Below are 18,380 nucleotides of genomic sequence, written 5' to 3'. Positions count from 1 at the left end.
ACCTTAATTTACCCATTCTGGGTGCCCCCAATATCGCTCAAAGCGCGCATATACTTTTTAATATGCAAGAAGACCCGCTCTAAAGTGAATATAGACCGGTCTATGGGGGCTAGACCCCCAATATAGCCGAGTAAGGGTAAATTGCGCAGGAATTGCGCAGCATGGCTGTGTGCCTCACACACAGAGGGTATAGCGCAGAGCACAGGTGCTATACTGTGATATGCAGTACATATGCAGTGGATATAAACAGACAGGCTGGCTTGAATACCTCAGACTGCACTACTAGCCAGAGTACAGACAGAGTTGAAAGATGTAGGCGCACTCTTTTTGTTGCTCTCTTTATGGCATGTGTGAGTTATAGAGAGTAGGGTCCTTTCACAGAACAGTCTGCACTCTCTGCCTCTCGGACACAGCTACCCTTCTAGGAGCTCTGCCGTACACACACATATGCAGAGTGTCTCTGCCCTCGCTGCAGTATGGATGCGCACGCCCTTTCTGGGCAGGAGACCCATCTCAAAAAAAACACCTGAGAAAATATTTTTTGCAGGGGCGCTCAGCAGGGCAAAACACAGGAATTTCAGGGAAAATGCCCCCCTCCTTCGGTTTGCAGGGGCAAAAAAGTGCGGAGAGGGAAATTGCTGACGAAAAAGGAAAAAAATAAAATGCGGTCTATAAATACGCGAAAACTCTGTCTTTTATTCGCAGTGCGAGAGACTTCTCAGCCACAGACGCATAACAGTCGGGTATGGAAACACTCAGTGCTGTGGATCAGTGCGGATGTAAAGCGCCACTAGTGGGCATTTGGGCTGGCAGGGAAGTGGTGTGGGGGCAGTAGGCCGAGGCCCCCTTATATATTAATCTCTTCATTGACACAAGAACCTTGGGCAGGGCTGGCATATAGGTATATAGTACTTAGAAAAGAACAAGAATGTTGTTAAGGAGAAAGAAAGTACTGTGTAGAATGCTTGTAGTATAAAAGAGGGAACTAGTGGGTTAGAGCGTATACCTTAAGAAACACTTTATATGTAGTGCATTTACAAAAAAGCTGAGTTTTCCTTAATTAGAATTAGTTGACATCTAAGCGTAGTGGCAGTTCACTTTTCATTGTATACATATGCCTGTATGATATAACAAAATATCTTTTAATTATCTTTAAACCTACTTAGTGCATAACCCGAAGAAAATTACCACTTCTTCATAAACCTCTTGTTATTATAGAGAGTTCTAAAATAAAGTAGTTACAATAGAAATATTATACTAACTTTGCAAACAGCCCTCGAATATAACTAAATATAATTTTACAAGGAATACAAAATACCAGAATAGTTTAGACAAATTCGGGCAAAGAACATATGGCAAGAATATGTTTGCTAAAGTAATAAAAGTTCTTCATACAACAAGATTTTGTTCCTTTTGAGCTACCTTTAGGCCATGTAAATTCTACTTCTATGCGATTGTCAAACCAATTTTCAAATAACCACAAGAAAATACTTGAGAGAGTATGTAATACACTAGAGTGTTAATTTAGGTTATATTGCAGGAATAGTAGAATAATACATTCGCAAACAGAAAGAGATGTGCAAAAGGCTCATATAGTTGGTGTAAAGTGTTTTATGTCAATTAGCTTGTTTATAGTGCTATCCTAAGAGAATTAAAGATGTTTTCAAAGCAGTTTTATTTTTACATTTATCCTGAATTGGCTAAAATAATATGCGCTTTAATTATTTAGCCATTAAAAAAGTACATGAATATTTGCACATATTTATTCTTGTAGCCTTGCAATTAAAAAAGTGCAGGCCAAGATATTCTTGAGAAAATGCAGCATACAAATAGTAAAGAGCTAATTGTTTAGAATAAGTGTGTCTTAAGATGTTTAGAATAAGTTAAAGAGAGCGTTATGTGATATTATGTTTATTACAAGATGATGTATTGTGATAGCTAAAGTTGGCATCTAGAATAGTCAGATTTTTCTGATCGGTGCATTACGAGAGTAGATTGTGTTTACTCTTTTGCTTTAGAAAAAGAGGACTCGCTTCTAAATCATTAATGAGGGGATCTGCTGTAGATTGTGTTTCCTCTTCATTTGACTCTTCCAAACTAGTAGTGGGCTCTTCCGCAAGCTGAAATTCTGTAATTGTGGCATTTTCGTTCTTCTCAGATTCTCCTACAGCCTCTTCTAGCATACTTTCTTGTGGGTACAAAGCAAGAGCAGGCGTGCTTGGGGTGCAGGCATTCTCTACAGAAGAATTGGCAGGCAAAGGCTGCTCTGATGTGGGGGTGGATACATCTTTGCTTTCTTCTACCTCTTCGCTCTTTTGTGTAGTGTTTGAAAGAACTTCAGATGGTTCTTCCTTTTCTAAATCTGCCATGGAACTGTCTTTATTCTTGGGTTTTGGGTCAGTGTGCTCTACTATTTTTTCCTCCAACACACTTTCTAGAGCTACTTGCGGCTTGACTGTATTCTCTGGGCGTATTACAGATTCTATAACACGATTTGGATGTCTAATTTGCAAATACTCTTTTACATGAGGTCGGCGCATCAATTTCTCAATCAGCTCTGTAAACATTGTATCTTCCACAAAATCCGCATCTCTTTCTTCATGCATCTCGGCCAGGGCATATGACACAATATTTCTTACACACATAAGTACTTCTTTATAAAAAACAAGCATCTTTTCACTTCTTGTATTTGCCTTGTTAGTTTCCAAAAGTGTGCTAACAACTGCCTTGTACAGAGAAGAGTAGGAGTTCTCCAAGTCCACCTTGTATGCCATCCAGTAGTTAATGCATATGGTAGGCTCCAGCCCATCTGCCACCAAGTATGTGACCACATCAGAGTGCAGGTCCTCTTCGGGGGCTGTGTCTACTGCATGGAAGGCCACTTCAGCAAGCTGCAGATCGCGAGAGATATTATAATTCTCTTGCTTAAGATAAAAGAGCAGTAGAACGGGAGCATATGATGCATCTTTCATTGGGCTAGCATGGTTTACTATACTCTCTATAGTAGAGATAAACTTGACCACATGTTCCAGAACAGCTTCATTGTTTTTGACTGCTTTGGAGTAGGGCACAGGCTCTACTTTGGCTGCAACGACCTTTTCTGCTTTCTTTTCCTCTGCAATAATTGGAGAGTCATCAGAGAAGGTCACCTTCTTCTTCTTTTCCTCAACCACGGGCTCAGAGGCTTTGATAGTGTCGGGCACGGGAGCTTTCTCTTCCTTTACAGGAACAATCTCATCTGCGGCTGGGCTGCTTACTTGGATCGGCTCTGTAGGAGAAGGGTGTGTCTTGATTGTTTCAGCTGCGGGCGAGGCGACTTCTACTTCATCGCATACATCCTTCACAACAGATGGCGTAATTTGTTCCTTAATGTGCATCTCCTCAGATTTAGGAACTGGCAACAGATATATTCTATCGTTTCTCGGTTCAAGCTCTTCTTCTTGATCTTCTTCAGCCTCTTCTATGTTTACAAATGTATCACCTCTGCAAGTGATAAACCCCATAAACTTTGAGAACCCACTTGCTACTTTTTTTCGTATACCCACAAATGCCTTTGCATATCGCCTTCTGCCTTGAGGGGATTCAGTCTGGAATGTTTCCATGTCTCTGGTCTTCAATTCTGCTGTCATTTATTTTGTTTACTCAGAGGAATGTGTTATTTATACTTTAGAATTAATTGCCGGGCTATTCTAGACAATTAAGGCGGTTCTAATTAGATACATTAGGGCTTGGAAATCTGTTTCTATTACTCTGTTATTTTCTGCCTCTGCCGCTTCCTCTTAGGACATTGCTATCGTTGTTTGTTTGCATACTATGTACAAATGCATTTCACTTTAAGATCAATATATCAAATAGTTTGGTGTATATTTTATATATACTAGACGCTTTTTAATTATGTATGCGCTGGAATAATTGGAATTTCAATAATTACTGGATAAAAAGAAGGGTCTAGAAGGCTAGTGAAAACATGCCGGATAATTTAACTATTTTTAGGGATATGAAGAAATTCTTGAGAAGTAAGCAAGGTTATAGCGCAAGGCTTTCTTGCTAGTTATATTTATTGAGTTGTGTATCTAAATGTATGAATCCGTTCTTTTAGATCAGGCATGTGTGGGTCTGTATTGACTTTGCATATAGTAATTATTCTCAGATGGTTATAGTTTATGTATTTCCAGCAAGAATTAAGTAAAGAATAGCTAGAAAGATGCGCGTATTTAAAGTCTATAGAAAAACAAGTCATAGCTGGTCATTTTCTCTGTAGAGTAGCATTTTCTGTTTAGGCAAGTATTAGCAGGGATGCTGGAAGAAAGTTATAGTGCACATAGTATTCACTATAATACGTGTCTGCATGGTATACAATAGAGCAGCGAAAGAACTTAATTAAAAAAGCATAGCACCAAGGAAGAGCAGGCTCTTTTGCAACTAAACATATAGTATATGGCGGCAAGTTCTTTCAATAGTCTTTGCCCCTCTAAGTATGCTAAAATGCAAAGTATCTAGTTTCATGCGAAGTAAATTCATATAAAAATTACTCCATTTTCAATGTGTAGTAACATATTTCTATGCGTGGGAAATCGCGGACTTTCTTTATAAATGGGCAAATCCGTTAAGGATAATTCAGCGTATTATGATTGTAAATAATTCAAAGTATATCAAGCCAACACCCATAATAAAATACAACAAGAAGTTCTATCCAAAGCTATTTTTCTATACAACCTTTGCACTCTTCCAGTTTCATAAGAGTTTATTTACTGCCATAATGTCTTAAAACACTTATGATTTCTATAAATAAACATCTTACTTATCTTTTTGAGAAGAATTAATTTATTCTATAGAGTTTTTGCCATATTATTCCTTAAAACTGTATTCTCACTATTTTTGACCATGTTATGTATGTTATTCTGATTTTTATTTTTTTATATACTCACTTGGTAGACAAATAAGCATATCAGCGTGTATTTGATGCATGCTTCTGTCATAGTTAATTCTATCCCACTTAGTGGGGAAACGAGAAGGGTTTTTTTTAATTTGCAGAAAGAGAGCTTTGAATGAGTATCTATTATTGGATATGTCATCAAGGACCTTTCCTATCCAGGTTATCCAGTTTCCTTGGCAGTTATCAAGCGTGGGAAGCTTATACGTCCTTTCTACATTACATTTTGTTATAACATGCAATAAGAATTTTTCAACATCCTTCCACTCAATAACAATGCCAAACTTCTCCATTACTATGAGACTTCTGCTGTATTCTACTAGTTCTGCTCGTAAACATGCAAGATCCGGTCTAGAATTCAGATCTATGCTTGCTGCTATCAGGCCAACCTTAAACGAGGCTGCCTGTGCAGCTAGATCTTCTGTCTGCTTAAAGATAAAACCTAGATTGTCAATCATCGGTACAGGCATATGTAAGAGTTTTATCTCTTTAGCTATTGCTTTGATTACTTTTTGAACTTCTTCTCTATATCCTATATCTTTAATCCAAAAAGAATTTTCCTCAGTATTCCAGTGTGCCTTAAGCCTCTGATCCTCAGCAGTACTTTTATTTTTTTCGTCTGAATCTATACCGAAGAACAAGTTTTTAGCTTCTGGTTTAGTGGGAGTGCTTAAAGAAGCTATTCTATCTGTATACATCAAAGATAGTTTACGCTCTGCACGAAAAACATCTGAAGTATCTGTGCATGGATCACTGGCTATTGTTGTTTTTGGATTTGTGAAAGTGAATGGTGTGTCTTTCTTCATTGGAGAGTGTGCAAAATATTATAAATTCAGGCTATTTCAAAAGACCTTAAATAGACATTAACCAATTAATGCTCTAAAAGGACATTAAGGGCTATAGGATCTTTCGCAAATAAAGCATTTACAACGTATTCAAATAACAGACTGCATGTGTTCTAATATAAATATCTTTCAAAAACAGAAATAGACGACTATTCTGATTTAGCTTAAAATGTAGACTCATAAAATATAACGATATGCAAAATTTTCCATTATACAGGAGCAAGGGGTATAACCAAGAGAGCGGCTTTGAGGTCTCTAGTCAGAAAGAAACCACAGAAAACACCATGTTGCAAGGGGAAAAACAACATACTTCAAGTGTTTTCCCGATTATGGAAGATCAGAAAAATGAGCTTTCCCCCAAGGATTATATAGAAAAGTTAAAGATAGTAGAAAGAAATAAAGAAAAAATGGACAAAATGACTTGTCCAAAGTGTGGTTTGAAAACTCTTGAAAAAAGTGGAGAGACTCTGATAGATGGCGTCAAGATGTGCAAATTTATTTGTAAAACGGAGTGCTTTAGTAGTAAGCGCCCCCTTGTTAGGAATGCCAACAGGCCACTTACTCACATGGTCAGGCAGACTTGCAAAAGTGACTGTACGCCTGATATAGCCACGACTGTTCAACACCCAACACAGCAGAGTGTGGAGCTGAAGACATCTCCTTTTGAAATAATGAGCTGTGAAACCACAGAACATGCAAAAACCGAACACACTGAGTTCACAAACCGAAGTAGCACAAGCCCTCAGCATAATACTAAAGAGGAAAAGCCATTGATTAATAATGACCAGAAATTGAAGTCAATGCCCATGGGGCACACATTAGATATTTCAAGCACCTGTGAACCCGCGATAAACAAAATTGTGGAAACCAGCGAACCTACAGAAGGAATCTACCCCACCATTAGCAAGAAATCTTGTAATCCTTTAAAGGAAATATATGCTAAGGACAAGACTTTCAACAAAGGAAGAGTGTCTCCTATTAGTAAGTGTGCGCCGACAGAAGCAAAGGTTGAGGAAGGCGCGCAGACGACAGCTGATGCAAACGCTCTGTTAAATCACTTTATCAAGGGAGATGGATCATTGAATGACTCTGCAAAAAAGCGCCTTGAGGCGCGGGAGAAGGCACTGCACTGTGGGGTGCAGAGGAAGCCGTGCATAAAAAACAGAAGCAAAATACTACGCAGTGACCCACCCATCAATATTATCGAGTTAATAGAGGACATTAATAAACTTCCTAAAGGAAAAGCCTCTGGTATCTCAGGAATCAGCAACGAACTTATCCAGCATTTACCACCCTGCGCAGTAGAAAAACTTGTCGATGCATTCCAGCTCATCTGGGACCAAGGTTGCATTCCAGACAACTGGAAGAGAGCAAGAATTATCCCTATTCCAATGGAGGGGGATTTATCATTGTCAGAGAATAATAGGCCGATCATGTTGCATGAGTGCATGCGAAAGCTCTTTGAAGGAACAGTCTTAAAGCGGATAAAGAAGAACATTAAGCTGAGCGAATACCAATGCAGCTTTAAAAAAAGGCCTGGAAGAAAAGAAAAGATGCACAATCTGAATGATATTCTTGCAAGCCAACCGAGGACTGCAAGAAACGTGTGTTTTATTGACATAAAGCAGGCATACAACTCGATTGACAGAGAGCTTCTGTACGAGAAAATTAAGAAAGAACAGCCGGATGTAAGCGACAAAACACTGAACATAATTCAAGAACTGTTTGATCACCAGAATGTGTATGTGAAGACAGCGCAGGGAAGATCAGCCTGGAAGCATCCCCAGCTTGGAGTGGGCGAAGGGTCTCGGTTGAGCCCGTTGCTAATTGGTATCTTTATCAATAGCTTGCCCGAATGGATAACAGAGGTCTTGGGCCAGGAAAAGATTCTGCTCTACATAGATGGCATTGCAATTATTGGAAAAGACCAGGAAGAGTTGCAGCTTCTGTATGACATGTGCAATGAGTGGTTTGTAGCAAATAAGATGGATATTGGTCCAAATGAAAGTGTATTTGCAAGTCCAAACAAGAACTTAGTCTTAAAACACTGTGATGTAGTGATTAAAAAAGTACAGACACATCCATACCTGAAAGATAGATTACGACTTTAATGAAAACAATATGATGTGAATGGTAGACATAGAGCTGCAATATTTTAACCTAGACAAAGTCGCCGTTAAGGCTAGCCTATCCGGCAAATTGGTCGGACCCACTAACAGATTTTGCATGTAATTAGTTCCATTTAAACTTAAAACATGCAAATACAGCAAGCAAATACGGTGAGTGCATGCCCAAATGACCTATTAGCATGGTATACTGCCTCAGATTGCAGAGTAGAATCTCTGGAATCTCTGTTTGTTTTATTTCTGGTGTGCATATATGTCTTAACCCCTCTAGCCTTATGCATTAGAGGAGGAACTTAGAGAACCTTTTAGCTCTGACATCCGGAACCCGAAAACATCCCTCACAATACACTCACTTTAAAGTAATAGTGTGTAACCACAGGAGGTTGAATTTTGAGAGTGTTTGGCTTTTAAAACTGCCTAGAAGTTATGTATACATTATATAGGCACCCTTAAGTTATCCAGCAGTATTCTTTTGAATACTATATGGGTATTTATTGTTTTGTGATGGTTTCACCGAAATCTCGCTATTATTATAGCTGGCTCAGCAATTGACCCAGAAAATATGGTTAGTATTGGTTTTGTAAGAATTTACTTTTGCAACTGGATAGAGTCTTATAAAAAGAAAAAGACACTTTTGTTTTCTTTTTTATCCACTTCTAAAGAATTTTCTAAAACTTACCAAGAACACAGGATTTTAACTATTAGTAGACAAGAACATTCAAAAAATATAATATTATAAAAATGCAGCCATATTCAAATACACTCAATTAAAACAGCAGTGCTTTTGGTTTCACATATAAAAGACAGGTCTTTTCTTATAAAAAGTGTCCATAGATTACTAATACCTGGCGAGTGCATAGAAAGAGATCTAAAAAGGATTGTATCCTCAAAACAAACATAGAATATAGAAGATTATTAGCAACAGCAGCCTGCAAGGCCTTGAAAGTGAGCTGCAAATAGTATAAATTTTATTATCATATTTAAGTCTGGTAAAGCTAGAATATATCCCAAAGAACTAAAAGTGTACAGTTTTGTGTACAATTATAAAATAGAAGAAAAACTCTGCTATTCTTAACCCATATTTAGTAAAAAAATACATGCATGTTGTAAATAACTAGAATGCAGTATTTTCTACAACTGCAATGCTCTTACTCATGCGATATTTCAGAAGAAACTCTAAATATAAATGCATGTGAAATGTTATTCTAGCCGTAAAAATGTGCACGATCCAAGGCTGAATAGATAGAGACCTAGAAGGAGTATTTCCTTCTTTGTATGATATGTGAATACTGGTGGAAGGCGCAGATCATTATCCATTAGAACAAGAACAAGAGAAAGCATGCAAATAGGAAACAATATTATAGTTCTGATGGACAGGCTCTCTTGAAGAGAATTGCATGTAATTTTTAGAATAATGGAAAAAGTAAGCACACAAACAATTGCAAGAAGATCGATAAAGTATGAAATAGCCCGCTTCACTCTTAGGGATTGTGAATATATTATAATCGAATTGATTTGAGCAAAGTAAGCTGAGGCATATATCATTCCGGTCTTCAGAAGAAGGTATACAAGAAGTAAAACCCGCTCATATTTTACAAGGTCTGTTAAAGAAGAGAATAACCCAGCAGCAAGTGAGTTGATATCCTTTATGCTGCTTAGAATAAGCATGAAAATCATAGCATACCCAGACAGCTTATGAAAGAATGGAAGTATAATGTATCTTGCCTTGGAGTAATTTGTATTAAGCAGCGCTCTAGGTGTAATTAGTCCATCTTTGCTGTTTATGTTGACGAGTGATTTCCTACACTTCTGAAATGCATATACATTCAGAATAATCTGCCTATTTACATATACATCCATAGCGGAAAGCAGCTGGTTCATTCTGTGCGTAGACTTAATCTGCCCGTTTTTTTCAAATACCTCGTAGAAAAGGAAAAGTAGGTCCTGAGAGCCATATCCATAGGCCCCATAGGAGACATATGCCAATTCACCGTAGTATAGGGCAAAGCCCTTGAGGGCTTTTATGTCGCCTTTGCATATCTCCGTATGGTTTAAAATGCATGTAAATATCCTGTCGGTAACTTTCTGAACCTCTGTGTAGAAGTCGCAGGCACGCGCCATCTTAACAAGTTCGGCCTTTTGCACATGAGACTTGGTGTACTCCTCATTGCACTTCTCCAGCATGCGAGAAAGAGTGATTACAATTGACAAAAAGTGCTTGTATCTTCTGTGAAACTCCCAGATCTTTTCAAGTATCTTGCAGTAGTTGAATATTCTTTTTTTGTCATGAAGTATCTCCATGTTATACACATTTTTATAGAGATTGAATCTGCTAATCAGGCTATTCCTGGATGCATCCAGCAGCTTTAAACAGTGCAGCCCTGTTGCCTTTACTCTGGACAGTTGCTCCAGAAGTTGCATAACCCGAAACCGAGGACTTTTTATCTCATGCTCTAAAATGAGGGCTGTGGCTTTCTGTAGCGTTTGATCATGTGCGCCGAACAGGCAGACTGTTCTCTCCATTCTAAGACGGTCTATAAAATATGTGTATGCATGTGTTATTTTGTCTGAAACTAAATATGCATTGCATGACTTGAAAAGTATTTGCTGAATGTCTTTTTCAACCTCAATACGTTCTCTTTTGCTTGTTTTAGGCACTGGGTTCGTGTGGATGGTGAGTAGGTATCGTTTCATAGCAGTCTTTACTTTTTGTTAAACAAGATTTTTATTTTGGTATTTTTAATTTCATGTATATTTACTTTAAACTGCTTCTTATGTTTTTATTTAGCTCCAATGGTGATCATTTGGAATACAGATATATTTGTGTTTGAAAAGAGCATTCTGTGCATGCGCCGCTATTTATACCACAAAACAGTGCTGCTTGGAGGCCAATTGTGCACAGCCTGTGCATGAAATGTAATTTTAATTATTTAATTTATACTGTCATATTCGCAAGAAGTATAAATATAACCAGAAGTTTATTTTGCAATAAACCGTGTATATTAAAAGTATAAAAGAACGAATTATAATTAACTTCTAGATAAATTGCATGCCGAAGTGTGCAGTTGCCAAGCCCTTATAATATTTAACCAGTGCAGCTTTATATTTTCAAAAGCGCAGCACTTTAATGCACTCAGTTATGCAAGATTTGTCTTTTTTGCTGCCAAGATAGACAAGGATACATTTAGACTCGGATTTGAAGGAATATTTATTTTAAAGTACTTCTGTTTGGTGTCTAAATTGCTTTTCTGCTCTTCCAAAAGGGATTCCAAAATATAGCCCAAGCAAATAGTCTGCTTTTTAAGTCATTGGTTCTAATTTGCAGCTTGGAAGCTACTACAGAATAAAAGTATGTAAAGTTTTCTGTTTCTTCGGGAAAAAGTCTAAGGCTGCAGAGGACTGAATGTTACAATGCTCTTTGCAATCTATTGAGCATTCCCTGAGTTATCACATTCATTAAAGAACTTCTTAAATAAAAAGGAAATCAGGTGCCTGCTCTCTTTTACAACAGACTTTTTAGCCTCGAATATCCTATCCTGTGGGACTGTAATAACCTCTTTCGTGTCCACGTTGTATAGCTTCCAGTGGCCATAGGCCTCTTCTGCTTGTTTGATGATCCAGTACCGGCCTGGAAGGAACTCAATCTTTGAAGGGTCCATGTTCCGCGCCCACAAGTGAGTTCTTTCAGGAGGGTCAATTGGCCAATCATTCTCCTTTGCGTACTTCAGTATTTTGGGCGGCTCTATACATTCAGCCGGCACTGGCTCCTTGCTGACAGACCCTGGTGTGGCAACGCAGACTAGCTTTCCTTTTTGGTGATCACCTCCACTGTGCTCTAAGAAATGTGAGTACCCATTGGGTGCCTCCAGCCTAGAGTTTTCTCTGTGGCTTGGGTCGTAGAGTGTTAGGTGCTCCCGTATATCTGCAGATGGCCGGGTTTCTGCTTCTATTTCTCTGTCACTCTTAATTCTTTTTCTATTCTGGTGCGAGGAAGTACTATTGTCTTTTTTGTCCTGTTGTCTCTTGGATTTTGTCTCTACAGGGTCTTCTGGCAGGAGATCAATGAGTGAAGGAAGGTCTGCCCGAAGTATTTTGTATTTTTTTATTGTGCTTCTGGGCCTTCGGTTAATATTATTAACAATCCGCCGGAAAAATACATTTGCTGGGGCTCTGTTTCCTTTGATCTTCTTTCCTCCCTTTTCGCATGATGTGAAGTTCTGTGTGTATATGATTTCTTTTAGTGCTGCATGTGGCGAAGTATTTGGCATCTTGCCCATTTCAACGAGAAGCCACGAGACCTGCATCTTTGGTGCCTCCGTGGTCTCTGAGATAAAGTGCTCTGGATGCTCTTCTGAGTTCACTACCTGCACTCTGTGCGTCTCTTGAAAGAAGTTAATTATCTCTGGGATATTCAGCTCCTTTCCTGGGAGTTTTGCTATCTCAGGCACACCGTACGTCATGAACAGGCTGTACATATACTCCTGTATTACGTCAGTATCAAAATATGGCAGCTCTTTGAAAAGTGTAAACCTAGAATATATATCCATGACAAAAAGAATATACCCTCCTTTTGCTGGAACTAAGTCACTCCAGGGCACAAGATACACACAGATTGCAAACCATGGCTCCCGAATAACCTTCACTACGTCTTGAACTACCTTCTGGTACTTTGCATGGATTATTACGTTTCTGCAGGCTGGGCACATATGCAGCCACGGTGTGACAGCCTTAAAGGGTATTCCATAGTACTTTTTTTGTATGAACTTGAATATTTCTATTGTAGGCCGGTGCATTTCGCCGTGGTACTTCCAGAATAAGTCGCGTATTGTGTTTAGGTCTTCGCACGATACAACAATCAAAGGGTCGCCTTGGAGATTTTTAATGAACAAAGTATCCCCCTCTGTGTACACCTTTGGTGCCAGATGTTTAATTCTTTCGCGCTGGGAGTAGCTTGCTCCTACTGGGTAGAGCCCACCTGTGTTGTGGTAGAAAATTAGACCTGCCACATCCTCATTAGAAAACTTAATATACAGGTCAGTCTTTTTTGTGGCTTGCCCTGCAGTCTTATTTTTCTCGGCGGGGGGCCCTCTCGGGGGTGAGCCAGGGGCTTCTTCTAATTCATTGTATGAGGAATTCATTGTGTGTAAATTTTTTCATTATGGATAAAACCACGTATGCAAAGCTAAGTGCAGGAGATCCAAGCTCGCGGCACAGCAACATATACATACACACCATTCTGACTGCAATTAAAAAGTGCAACAGGCCACTGTCCTTCAAGGAGATTGAGCTGGAGACAGGCATAAATATAGAGAGTACGCCTGGGCTGTTTGACCTATTAGTGAAGAATCAAAGACTTGTCATAGAAGGAAAGACTCTTCGGTTCATCCCTCTGCATAAAATTGAGAGCGAAGAAGAGTTGCTAGAAATACTTAAAAAAACAAATTCAGAGCACGGAATTCCTGTGGAGGAGCTGCTTGATAGAAGCAACGACATCACGCCATTCATAGACAGCCTGGTCCAGAAAAACCAAGCAATTGTTCTGAAGGACATTGATGGCTCATCAACTATTTTCTACAACTCAATGAATATAAAAAACGTGGACCCAGTAATCATAAAGCTATATGAGGAGGTAAGTGTTCCAGAGCCACGGGAGCTTGCCAAAAAGCTAATGAATGCAGGAATGACCATGAACATTTCACAAGAGAAGCCTGCAAGAAAGGCGATTCCCATCCAGAAGAAGAAAAAGTACCACAGAAAGATAAAAATCACCAATACGCATCTTAACAACCGAGAGCTGGGGATATAGAAAAGAAAAGCACAAGGTTTCTGGGCTATGCTTTGTTTTATCCGCGTATTTACACACTGAAAGATTTAAATGATTTTCCTTTTTCAGAACCAAATCTGTATACTAGCATAAATATGCATAATAAAAAGATACGCTTTAAAAATCAGTGATCATGCAAAAATATAAAAAATGCAGAAAGTGCAGAAAGAAAAAATCAGCAAAACAACCATTCAAAACAGAGGAAGTACGCACAGCAGGATTTAGATAGATGCATGCGGTGTATATTCTAGAAGAATTATGTAAATGCGCTCTCCTGCATGGCATATTACCGTGTGTCTGCTTTTATGTGTTTATTATTTATGTAGAAATGCCTTTGCAATTAGTCTTCAATAAACTACTGTAGAGAATAGATTAGTGTGTATAAAAGGATTTTGGCATGTAACTTATTCTATTGTTTAAACAGTTCTATAAGAAGAGAATAGCTGACAGATAAGCCGCCTAGTATATTTTAAGCATATATTATTCAAGCATATCTAAAAGAAGTGTTATGCATAGGCATATGGCTGTAGCCTGCTAAGAGGATTGTGAAGATGATTTTATACACTGCGTATTTGGAGTATATAGGTCTCTTCATTTAATAAGTATAGGCAGCTTCTTTGCTAGCTAGTGCGTAGAAAAGGCTCCATGTCTCTATGCTGGATGATTCTAATAAAGACACATTTAAATACACTAGTGTGCTAGAGCTTCCAGCTGACTATTATTCTAGTACTTTAATTAAAAATGCACAGCATAGCTTAGTACATCAAGATACATATAGATTCTACCATGGCATTATATAGACAAGGTAGAGTGCACATAGAGGTATATTAGTAATTTAACACTGCACAATATTTAATTAGCAGTATCTGCAAGTAGTAATATTTCTATGAATATTATGTGCATATATGTGCTAGTTTATGTAGAAATTGTGCAGTGCTAGGCATACGTGTTTGTTGCATGCCTTTTATGTACTGTACAATTGGAGTGTATCTATATTCAGTGCAGGGCCAGAAATAAGCACTAGCTCAAATTTCATTTATAGAAAACATTTCTATAACGTGCCCCTTAGATGCATCATATATAAGGCTACAGACAATGAGAAAAGCTAGCGTATGCACTTAAAATACTATTGATATAGAATGTGCATTATTTACCTGCTGGTGCATAAGATACAAGATGCATCGTACCCTGGAAATGTGTCTTTATTACAGTATTTAGTAAAATAAAATTGCAAATGTTTTTACTAGGATGGCTGCAATAACAGCAGGGCTCCAAAAGATAATGGCGCAGCAAAAAAAGAAAATGGAGCTGGGAGAGAAAAGATTGGAGGAAAGACACCAGAAACTCACAGATGCTCTTATATCAAACGACACTACGTTGTGCAACTCAAAGGAGGATGATGATACAAAAAGAGTTAGGAGAAGAAGCCACTCCGACAAACCTTTTAGAGGATGCACTGAAGAAGAGGCTGAAAGTGATCTAGCTGAAATATTTGGAGTCAAATCAGATAAATACATACACATCCTTCCGGATGGCAAGACCATGGTTGTCATTAAGAAGCAGGTGATAGTAGAAGGAGATACAGTGAGAATAGAAAAGGGAGAGCTGTTTGAGATAGGCGTAGTAAAGCATCTGCATAAAGGAGCCCTGATATTAGGCAGTAAAGACAGAGAGAAGAAGTATCCACTAAACAAACTACTTTCCTCAAGATATTTTATATCACTACAAACAAGTAGAAGAAAGGACTCTTCTAGCAATTCTTCAATATAACCCAAGTGAAGAAATTTCACGCGGGTAAAGGTGCTCTTTGCCAATGCGGAAGACTGAACATAACGCATAAAGAATAAATATATAGTTAATCTACAAATAACCAGCCCTGCCTGCACACATAGGTTAAATTTATAATAGCTTCTCAAGTGTTTTTCTGCAGCCTGGATATCCTAGGGCAGCAGCGACTTTTATAATATCTTGTGAATTTCACTAGAAAAATAATATGGCTGAGTATAAAAAAGAACCAGCACTTACAAAATGAGGAATATGGTTTATTCGTAAATATCATGGAAATACATATATTTAGTCTCTATAGATGTAAATAGGCACATTAAGCGATAGACCACTTCTTTAAATTGTGCAAATGGTCATGGAGACAGAACTTCAGATTGAAGTGTTATGAAGAATGCTCTTAAAGGCGCTCTACCCTACTTTATACAACTATTAGAAGGTATGTAATGAATTATTTCTATTCTTATACTGATGTATATATTTGCTGGATTAATTAGAATAGAATAATACATCTGGGCTGTCTTATATAACAGATACTAGAGTATGCATATGTTTCTGTGAGGCCACATAATATACACAGAACATTGCAGAAATAGCAAAAAGTGTGATGCCAGTTATACTGTATTTTCGAATGGAACTTTGTTTTGTAGTTACGCAATTCGCATATGCATGCACAATCGAGCAAGAAATAATTAAAAAGGCAATTAAAACATCGCACACACGCACTGCATTCTGGAATATGCGTAAATTCAATGGCTCTAGGCCCACAAGGAAGCACATCAATATATACCCTATTAGAACTAGACAGTAGAGAGCTAGAGACAGGTAGATGTCTTTTGGTGCTACTTCATAGAAATAGTATGCACACAGGATAAAATTAGTTACAAAAGCACTTGCAAATAAAGTGAATGTTTCAATGTACATATCCATGAAATGCATATACAGCGCATACTGCATATCATATATGCATATGCCATAAGTTAGTGTCCAATATGCAGCACTTCCTCCAAAAATTACAAGAAAGCACACAAGAAGGACAGATGCCACATTTTTCAGAGTAATCCATATTTTTCTATTGTACTCGCCAAGCACCTCCTGATAGGCATAGTTTACTGCATGCAGTGTGTCATTTATACAAGATATTCTGCCTCTATTCGCCACTTCATTAGAAATAGATTGTTCTCTTTCTAAGGGTTTCTGTGCATGGATATTTCCTTGTACGCCTAGAAGAGTTTCTTTATATCTGGACAGCCACTGAAGCAGAGTTTTGCTCTCAGAGAAAGAATTTTTCTGCTTTCTTTGCTGAAGAATGGGCAGAATTTCATGCATTATCTCTATGCTATTCAAGAACATAATGTTCTCTGATATAAAGGGGAAATCATCCCATCTCTGCAGAAGAAGCCTAACCTTTGCAATATTCCCCATATAGTACTTCTTTCTAAGAGAGTTCTCATCAATTGGGCTTGTACATATCCTCTTGCAGTATCCATCCAGCTCATTAAGCATTTGTATCACAGTTACTTTGCACTGCAGCACATTTGTAAAGTCTTCTTCATTAGCTGCTGGAATATTCTCAAAATCCGTGCAGTTTTTAAACTTATTTTCCAGCAAAGCAAGAGTATCCTCCCAGTATGCTTTTTTAAATATAGTCAGAGTATTTACATATAGTATGGATGCCTTCTCAAGTAATAGCCCATGTATATTCAATGCATGCTCATTTGAAGATATTTTCCCGTTGTATAAGCATAAATCAGCTAAGTAACTGACTTTTTCGGAAAGTGTCTTTACCAAGTATGAATATCTTCTATTAGGAGGAAGAGCACATATGCTGCTCAGCTTTGAAGAGTCTATTATATCTTGCAGAATAATTTTCATATTGAAGGAAACAATATTTGCCAGATAAAATGATTCTTCTGTTTCCATGTCCTCCAATGCAAGTATTAAAGATTGAATGCATTTTTCAATAATGATGGTCACTTCTTTAAAGTCCAGTCTTATTCTGTCTGGGTTGCTGCTGGATAGAATACGCACTATTTGTTTTTCTGTCTCTCCAATATCTGTATTTCTGTTTGTTATATTCATCCAAGCATGTTTGAATATGCGGTCCCATTGATTATAACTGATTTTCATTTAATATGAAAAAAATATGATGATTTATAGTGCATGATAATTTTTTCATCCAATGCACAATATATTACTAATTATTGGGCATTCTAATATACTTTAAAATCACTTTATGCATGTTTTATAGTTTGAAGCACATGAAAGTGACTAATTAGAGTTTAAAAAGTCTCATTCTATATTTAAATTCAGGTTATATCACTATGGGCTGCTAGCTATTTGTTCACTGCAATGTGAAATTAAATGATTTTTTAATATAGAGCAGCCATAAGTGTTTTAGCTATTTATGGTAAATTGCACATTTAATTAGCTTAATTAAATTCTAACTAAACTAACTGACCTGCCTGAAAGAGGGCAGTATTCCAGTAAGGAGATAGTAGTCTGAATAGATAAAGTAGTTGTCAAAGGAGTGTGAGTTATGTTAAACAGAGATTTGAATATATTCGATCTGCCTGTATATTATCTATGTCTTGTTCTATGTGTGTTAATTCATTATAAATGTGACTTTTGAATCTACACGTAGTTTAAATATTGCTCATAGTAGAGTCCATAGGAAATAAAAAGTTAATTGGGCTTCTATTATATGGACAGAAGGATTTCCATAAAAATATCATAAATGAAAGAAGTGAAATATGCACATATAAATCTATAGAATAGCACTTTTAATAAATCTATGCAGACTTCTCCTTGCAAAGAAAGATGTCTTTTATGAATATATTCATTTACTACCCAAGCATATAACACTTTAT

The 18,380-nt window shown here is 37.6% G+C and overlaps 7 protein-coding genes across 7 annotated transcripts; 2 read left to right on the top strand and 5 right to left on the bottom strand.

The window, feature by feature from the left end:
- Positions 1 to 1,982: 1,982 nt before the first annotated feature.
- NESG_01841 (uncharacterized protein) lies at positions 1,983 to 3,602 on the bottom strand (the record flags this gene model as incomplete). The annotated part of the gene is made up of 1 exon (XM_053049458.1): positions 1,983 to 3,602. The coding sequence occupies one exon, from the start codon at positions 3,600 to 3,602 to the stop codon at positions 1,983 to 1,985; it is 1,620 nt and encodes a 539-aa protein (XP_052904408.1).
- Positions 3,603 to 4,908: 1,306 nt separating this feature from the next.
- NESG_01840 (uncharacterized protein) lies at positions 4,909 to 5,739 on the bottom strand (the record flags this gene model as incomplete). Its single annotated transcript, XM_053049457.1, has 1 exon — positions 4,909 to 5,739. The coding sequence occupies one exon, from the start codon at positions 5,737 to 5,739 to the stop codon at positions 4,909 to 4,911; it is 831 nt and encodes a 276-aa protein (XP_052904407.1).
- Positions 5,740 to 9,104: 3,365 nt separating this feature from the next.
- NESG_01839 (uncharacterized protein) lies at positions 9,105 to 10,598 on the bottom strand (the record flags this gene model as incomplete). The annotated part of the gene is made up of 1 exon (XM_053049456.1): positions 9,105 to 10,598. The coding sequence occupies one exon, from the start codon at positions 10,596 to 10,598 to the stop codon at positions 9,105 to 9,107; it is 1,494 nt and encodes a 497-aa protein (XP_052904406.1).
- Positions 10,599 to 11,329: 731 nt separating this feature from the next.
- On the bottom strand, positions 11,330 to 13,042 carry NESG_01838 (uncharacterized protein; the record flags this gene model as incomplete). The annotated part of the gene is made up of 1 exon (XM_053049455.1): positions 11,330 to 13,042. One exon carries the CDS (start codon positions 13,040 to 13,042, stop codon positions 11,330 to 11,332), a length of 1,713 nt encoding a protein of 570 aa, XP_052904405.1.
- A 20-nt stretch (positions 13,043 to 13,062) lies between these two features.
- On the top strand, positions 13,063 to 13,710 carry NESG_01837 (uncharacterized protein; the record flags this gene model as incomplete). The annotated part of the gene is made up of 1 exon (XM_053049454.1): positions 13,063 to 13,710. The coding sequence occupies one exon, from the start codon at positions 13,063 to 13,065 to the stop codon at positions 13,708 to 13,710; it is 648 nt and encodes a 215-aa protein (XP_052904404.1).
- Positions 13,711 to 14,976: 1,266 nt separating this feature from the next.
- On the top strand, positions 14,977 to 15,498 carry NESG_01836 (uncharacterized protein; the record flags this gene model as incomplete). Its single annotated transcript, XM_053049453.1, has 1 exon — positions 14,977 to 15,498. One exon carries the CDS (start codon positions 14,977 to 14,979, stop codon positions 15,496 to 15,498), a length of 522 nt encoding a protein of 173 aa, XP_052904403.1.
- Positions 15,499 to 16,032: 534 nt separating this feature from the next.
- Positions 16,033 to 17,640, bottom strand: NESG_01835 (uncharacterized protein; the record flags this gene model as incomplete). The annotated part of the gene is made up of 1 exon (XM_053049452.1): positions 16,033 to 17,640. One exon carries the CDS (start codon positions 17,638 to 17,640, stop codon positions 16,033 to 16,035), a length of 1,608 nt encoding a protein of 535 aa, XP_052904402.1.
- Positions 17,641 to 18,380: the final 740 nt, after the last annotated feature.

This window comes from Nematocida ausubeli, assembly GCF_000738915.1.
Source record: "Nematocida ausubeli strain ERTm6 chromosome Unknown supercont2.4, whole genome shotgun sequence".
Classification (NCBI taxonomy): domain Eukaryota; kingdom Fungi; phylum Microsporidia; genus Nematocida; species Nematocida ausubeli.
The sequence above is the reverse complement of the archived record's forward strand: the minus strand, read 5'-3'. Positions and strand labels throughout refer to the sequence as shown.